The sequence below is a fragment of the Corylus avellana genome, chromosome ca1, assembly GCF_901000735.1.
Source record: "Corylus avellana chromosome ca1, CavTom2PMs-1.0".
Classification (NCBI taxonomy): Eukaryota; Viridiplantae; Streptophyta; class Magnoliopsida; order Fagales; family Betulaceae; genus Corylus; species Corylus avellana.
Genome location: NC_081541.1, coordinates 37,123,426 through 37,130,991, shown reverse-complemented (window position 1 = coordinate 37,130,991; position 7,566 = coordinate 37,123,426). Strand labels below are relative to the sequence as shown.

At 33.0% G+C, this 7,566-nt stretch overlaps 1 protein-coding gene across 1 annotated transcript in view; it reads left to right on the top strand.

Moving 5' to 3' along the window:
* The first annotated feature begins 2,802 nt into the window (after positions 1-2,802).
* The window catches only part of LOC132167674 (protein SUPPRESSOR OF K(+) TRANSPORT GROWTH DEFECT 1-like), a 13,115-nt gene continuing 8,351 nt past the window's right edge, over positions 2,803-7,566 (top strand). Inside the window, exons 1-4 of the mRNA XM_059578684.1 lie at positions 2,803-2,884; positions 3,668-3,690; positions 3,807-4,603; positions 5,662-5,767. Of these exons, the coding sequence (XP_059434667.1) occupies positions 4,138-4,603; positions 5,662-5,767 (572 nt within the window). The 5' untranslated portion in view covers positions 2,803-2,884; positions 3,668-3,690; positions 3,807-4,137. The remainder of the gene's footprint in view (positions 2,885-3,667; positions 3,691-3,806; positions 4,604-5,661; positions 5,768-7,566) is intronic.

Below are 7,566 nucleotides of genomic sequence, written 5' to 3'. Positions count from 1 at the left end.
TCTTTACGCCGTGGAATTTTGTCGAGATTTGGGCCTCCACAATATTATGTTGGAAGGTGATTCCAAAGCAGTGGTCCAAGCAATTAGAGGAGGGGCAAGTTGGTGTAATTTTGGCCAAATTATTGAAGATATCCATGCTATTTTGCCGGGTTTTAGGAGCTGGAGAACGGAACATGTACGCCGTGCCGCAAACGAAGCAGCTCATGGATTGGCAAGGGCAGCTGAAATTACGGGGGTTGATAAAATTTGGATGGAAGAAGTCCCGGAGGTTGTTCATGATATAGTTGTTTTAGAGCAATCTGCTCTTATTGTTTAGAGCTGTTTTAGCTCTTGGTATTTAGAGCTTTATGCTCTAGATGTTGTATTTCCCCAGATAATTTTTGAATGAGATGAGTCCTTTATTCAAAAAAAAAAAAAAAAAAAAAATAATTCCAAACCCATCTCTGCCAAGTGGGCGACAAGTTTGGCAACAAATCTTTGACTTGCAGATGATTGAAGACAAGACAAGTCACAACAGGAGAACAGTTCAAGAGCATTGGCAAGTAGAAAGAGCAATGAATTGAACAATATATATATATATATATATATATATATATATATATATATTCTTTGAACGATAAATTAAATGCATAAATCTAACAATTATTTCAGCCATATTCAATTGTATATTTGTATATGAATATGTAGGAAGTTTATACCCAACCAATAATAACAATAATAATAATAATAATAATAATAAAAGACAAAAGCACATGAAAAATAGTTAAGAGCTTAGTAACACCATGTAAATGGATTTTAATTAAATAATAACAGGACTACAACATTATCCAATTTAGTATTGAATCATGACTTACAATAGGACAGGGTAAAGATCTTGAAATGCTTTGATTTTCCAAATCAAACACATAAAGAAGTCTATCATCCCACCTCCTATAGTAGATTGAATTTGGTTTAATTCCCAATTCTGCTGCTGAACAAGAAATGCCACGATGCCGAGATAGAAAAATAGTTTGTTCTCCAATACTCTTCAAGTTCACCCACCCCTTTTCAGAAAAATCTGTTTGGAAAACAAGAAATTCATAGACCTTCTCATAATTCATTCCAAAACACATCTTGCGAACCATAAATTGTTCGCCACAATTATCAACAAGAAACTCTTTATGGCCAAAGTGGTTCCAATGTTATCAATTGTATAAATTAGAAGCTGAGGGGTAAGACTAAGAAGAGAATGTGTATATTTAGGTTGTGTGTTTGCTTCTGCTGCTTCCATTACGTATTTTAATTAGCTATAAACCAATCCAAAACACAAGTTAGACTCATATTGAAAACAAATAATTAATACACAGAACAAGAATAAAGCCAAATTACAGTACATTTGTATGGTATGGTAGACTATCTAGTATAGTATGAATGATGCAGATTTAAAAGCAAGCATTATCTAGTATAGTATAGGGATGTCAGAGACTAGGATATTAGATTATATTCCTTCAACCTCTTCCTAATTACTTCTCTTGCGGCACAATTATACAAAAAAAAATTTATTTGAATTTTGACCACAAAATATATTGAAAAGAAATTGCACACATTATTGATATGAAAAATATATGGACATCCAAAGTACTACTGAAGTAGTACAAGTTTTGATAAAACTGACACACTTGTTATTTATATTAAAAGTATGATACACTAAATTACTAGCATGTAATCCGCATCATTGGCGGGTTTTTTATTTTTATTTTTTTAAATTATAATTTAAAGTCAAAGAATTTTTCAAGGAAACATCTTGAGAAATTTTAATAAAGAAACAAAAACGGAAAAAAAACAAACAAATACTAAAGAAACTCCATCTTTTTCATCCTAGCCAGCAACGTGTAAGATAAACACTTGTTCTGTTTTTAATGATTTTTCAAGTTATCACCATTAGACAACCAATGAACAATTACTATATTAGGAATTATGAAACCGTACGCTAGATGACAATCAAGTGATCAACGGCCACGATTCTTTCTACAACTTTAGTTTTTTTTTTTGTAAGAATTCTACAACTTTAGTTTGAATCGCAATTTTTGTTGTCATTGTATATAAATGTCAATTTTCAAAGTAGATACTTCAAAGTAGAAAAAATTTATTTATTTATTTTTTTTTTAAAGACTTATTTGTATTTCTTATTTAATCACGTGATATAATGGATGATAATTTTTTATATGACTTGCGAACTTGATACAAACCCAATACAAAATTAAAGGGTTACAGTTGAGGGATTTGAGCTGTTTAATTAAATGGTCGGATTTGGATTAACATTTATAGTCTTATTTGAAAATGCACGAATTTAAACAAAAATTACTATTTCGCATAATAAATATTTGATAAAAAATATTTTTTTAACATATTTTATTAAACACCTTTGCCATTTTTAAAAGTAATGATTTAAAAAATGTAATTTTTTAAAACATAATTTGTAAAATCTTACTTATTAAACTTGCAATCTCAAATGGACCCTTAGTTAATGAAGAAAATATAAATTGATTTTGTTTGTTAATATCTTTAAGAGAATAATTTTTTTTTGCTTTTTTTATCTTGAAAAAAATATTCTAATTCACGTATTAAGACGAGAGTAATTTTGAGTTATTTGTTAATATTTAATTTTAATTTCTTTAAAAAAAAAAAAAAAAAAGCAAAAGCCTTGACAAACAAACAAGCCTCTAGCACCCATTAAAGTCTGGATGTGAAATAGACCACAACGGCACCCATTGGTTAGAAATTTCATGTAAAAAGGCAGAGCACAAGACAGAGAGAGAGAGAGGATCAGGAAGAACAATCTTTTCTTGGCACCTACCAACTCTTTCCCCCGATCGATCACGAGCCATAAAAGCTCGAATTTAAGGTCTGTAAAGAAAATTTCTTTTCATTTATCTTCGAGTCCGAGCTTACAAATTAAGGCTTTTAGGATATCACTATCATTAGTAGCAACAAAATCTTAGATTCGGATTTTTCATTTCTGTATAAATTGAACCAGATTTAAGGGTTTAATTGTTTAAATGCCCTACCACTAATCTCACTAGAAGAAATAAATGAAGCAATAGATTTTTGAGTCTTGGGATATTTAGTCTTTGGTTGGTTTGAACCATTTTGATTTTATTCTCGTTTTTCAGGTTTCATTGTATTGTGCAAGTATAGAGAAAAATCTGAGGTGTATTGGGCTGTTGCTTGTTTGATTGAATTTTGAAGTTAAAAGGGTGTGATTACATTTGAAACTTCATCAGTCTTAGAAGGTTAAGCAGAACATTTGAGAATTGGGTTTTTGAATTCTGATTGAATAGAATAAATGTTGGGGCCTTGATTGCATATAAATATTACAACTAAAAAAATAAATGGTAAGCAAAAGATGTATAGCAATTTTAAGGAGCATGCGATAGCGCATGTGAAGCAAGCAGTTCAAGAAGATGACGCTACGTGATAGTCATTTTCATTCCCCATTTAGTTGTTGATATTATTCTTCATCTAATATTTTGCCTAAATTTTATAGGTAGTTTCCTGCTAATGTGCGTGTATCTATTTAGATTTGAAATGCTTGTTGTTTGGTTGACATAGTTCTATCATTTCACTTTGTACGTTGTCTATATCTATCTGTTCTTGATTAGTGCTTTCTTGACATGTATTCTGGAAGTTACAATGCAAGCTCCTAAAGAGGTACCCCCTGATTTGCAGTGCAAGGACAAAATTCTTCTTCCAAGTGTGGTTGCCCTGGATGGGATATTTAGTCTTTGGTTGATTTGAACCATTTTGATTTTATTCTCGTTTTTCAGGTTTCATTGTATTGTGCAAGTATAAAGAAAACTCTGAGGTGTATTTGGCTATTGCTCATTTGATTGAATTTGAAGTTAAAAGGGTGTGATTGCATTTGAAACTTCATCAGTCGTAGAAGGTTAAGAAGAACATTTGAGCATTGGGTTTTTGAAGTCTGATTGAATAGAATAAATTTTGGGGCTTTGATTGCATATAAATATTACAACTAAAAAAAATAAATGGTTGAAATGCCAAGCTTAGTGTTGGATTTTGGTTTCTAGAAGGAAGGAATGGTGTCTTGAAAGTTCTGTTTTGAGGATTTCATTTCTATGCATTTGTTGTAAGCAAAAGATGTATAGCAATTTTAAGGAGCATGCGATAGCGTATGTGAAGCAAGCAGTTAAAGAAGATGACGATGGAAACTATAGTAAGGCATTTCCCCTCTATATGAATGCATTAGAGTACTTCAGGACCCATTTGAAGTATGAGAAGAATCCAAAGATTAAGGAAGCGATTACTCAGAAGGTTATGGAATATTTGAGGAGGGCAGAGGAGATAAGGGCCATTCTTGATTGTGGAGGAAATGGGCCTAATGGTGATGTAGCAGCTGCTACGCAACCAAAGACAAAGTCGAAGGGTGGAGAAGGGAAAGAAGGGAACGATCCGGAGCTAGCAAAGCTCCGGGCTGGCCTTGATTCTGCGATAATTAGGGAGAAACCGAATGTGAAGTGGAGTGACGTGGCTGGTCTTGAGAGTGCCAAACAGGCATTGCAAGAGGCTGTCATACTGCCTGTTAAGTTTCCCCAGTTTTTTACTGGTTAGTTCCTTAATCATTGTGTTTTAAGTTTTGGCTTATCTGCTTTCGTTTGCTGGTTGAACCATTCTTCAATTCTTCAGCTATGCTTTCAATGTTAATGAGAGTGGTTGGGTTTATAGTAAAACTTGATCCTTATGAAAACATGCCACTTGTGATATAAATGCAAGTCGATCAATTAACCAAGAATGTGTGCTGAAATTTCTGACTTTAAGTTTCTAGTAATTCTTGTTTATTTAAAGCTTCTATGGAAACTGTACGCATAAATTATACAATTGCTCTCTCCCTTTCTCTCTCTTAGGTATAACAGTGCAAGAAAACTCTGATATTTTATATTCTTTCAGTTGAATCCATTAAAAGATTGGCATCCTTCTAAGTTCTGGATTGTCTCTTCCTAGAAACAGAAAAAAAAAAAGGAACCAAACCAGCAAAAAGAGGGTTTGTGTATAGCAGTAACAGTAAGGCATTACAATTCTTTGTGCTGTGAAAGAGATTTTAAATACCTGTCATTGCTCCGAGTATTGGCTTTATCCTGATCTGGAAGGAAGCAGCCAAGTCAGAGCTGGTTGAAAAGGACCATTTTAAGAGTTATATTTGCCATTGCTTCATTGATTGTTTGATTATCCAATTTGTCTATCTTCCAGTTGTGCAGATACATTTAAGAAAATAACAAGAGTTATTATAAGTTTTAAGACCCATTCGAGAAAAACTATTTGCCTATCAAGTTTCCCCGGAATTCACACTTATAAATAAGGCACAGGGGTTTAGCGGTCACTGCTTTTTTCCACTTGTCTGCTTGAAAGTGAAATTTATGTCAATGGAATGGAAGATGGGATGTGAACTCTCTAGCATTAGGATTCAGAAAGACATCATTTTTCATGATTGAATCTAAAAGAGTGATGAATGAGCTAGTAATCTACTTACATGCTAATTTCTGTATTATTTCCTTCTGTAATCACTAATGTAAATATTGTGTCTTGTATGATACTTTTTGCTGTTAAAAATTGCATTTGATCTAATCTAGCAAAGAGGGGAGAAAACTCATTTGGTATCTTGTTCAGGGAAGAGACGACCATGGAGGGCTTTTCTACTATATGGTCCACCTGGAACAGGGAAGTCCTATTTAGCAAAGGCCGTTGCAACAGAAGCAGACTCAACTTTCTTCAGGTACTATTTTTACCAATACATAGCAACTAGCTGGACTAAAGTAGTAGATAGAAGAACTAGTCTTTTAGAGGAAAGTATATTTGAATTAGGTTGACCTCCTTGTGTATCTCATATTACAATCCCTTTCTTCTTGGCCCAGTGAGATGTTTCCAAATGCCTAATTGACGTCTATATGATCATCTAGGTTAATTCTTCTTTTCGTTTTCTGAGTTTTACTGCATAATTTCTAATTTTCTTTATCTAAGGATCACTTGATCTTTCATGCCTGGTTTTTGATAATATTTCACAATTTCATTTTTGGTTAGTTTAAATTAAGCAATGCACGGAGATGTAATTGACTAATATTTGGAAGAATAGTACTTGTAAATTTACCTGGTCTTTTGGCCCACTGACAACTAATAATTCACAATGACTGTCCAAGATAGTAGTAGGATCCCCAACGGTTAATTGGAATCATTTAGGCATCCAAGAAAATGGTATCCTTGCATTATGTTAGATTGCATATGGGTATACCAGCCAATTGCTTTAAATGGTGTAATCATTATCGTTTCTTTTATGATAATAAAATGAGACCACCTGAACGATCGTGAAAATCATTAGGAAAAGCTTGATATTCTCATCCAAATGGAAGGACACAATGTCTTTGTTTTTTCTTATTTGGGAAATTGTAGATCTGGATAGTGAATCTTGAAGGTTTAAAACTGATGCTGCAGTTATAGGTTTATTCTCGATGTATAGTTAGCATAAGACACTACTACCCTTGTGAACCACATTATGTGATCATTTGAAAATGTGGTACACTTTCATTCAAAATAGTCTATTTTTTTTTTTTTTTTTTTTCTTTTTGGAATTGCAATTACTTATAAAAAAAATACACAAAGTTTTGCAATACAAAGATTTCCTTTGTTCCTTCTCTTGTTTATACTTTTGAAAGATGATATTTTTAGTAGTTTTAAACTATTAAAGGAAATTTATGGAGATTGGAGAGTTTGTCTCTTCTCCTCTGCTTCTTTCTGCAATTGGCATGGCATTGTATTCATATTGCTTCATTGCTCTATTGCCCAAGATTTGTGATCTTCCTCCTATTCTTTAATTGGTGGTCAATGGGGCATAGCTTTGAAGGTTATTGATTTGTTTTTTTGTTGGAAAAGTTTGTTCCTTAGGCATAGTAATGGACCAGTATGACATGCTACTGTAACAGTGTTGTACTTCTAACATACTGTAATGGACTGAAATGGATGGAAAAGGAACAAGATGAATGATGAATTGATGGAAATGGAAACTGTTTATAGAAAACTAAGCATTTCGAGGATGCTTAAACCTCCAAAGTTCACAATGAACATTCAACAAATTCTTTGATACCTTTACAATTATCTAAGGAGTCTTATATAGACTCAGCTCTAACTACTTGGGCCTAACTACTAGGCCTAGTTGGGTTTTGTGGGTTGGGTCTTCTTGGGTTTTGTCTTTGGGTTTTAAGTTGGGCTACCTATGTATACTTTCTTGTTTACTTAGAGGTGCATTGCGCTTTTTTTGATATATACAATATTACTTATAAAAAAAGAAAAAAAAAACTACTTGGCCTAACTAACAACTAATCTAGTAATAGAAATGGGCTATAATATCTATCTATTTTAGACCCATTACATTACCCACTCCTTTAAAACACCTTGCCGACAAGGTGTGCAATTGAAAAAGATCTGCCCGAATCTTGACCGTTGAGCTGACAACCCAGCTATCCCTTGACTTGAAAGTCCACGTTTTCTAAAACTAAATTCGCTCTAAGCAAGACTGATGTT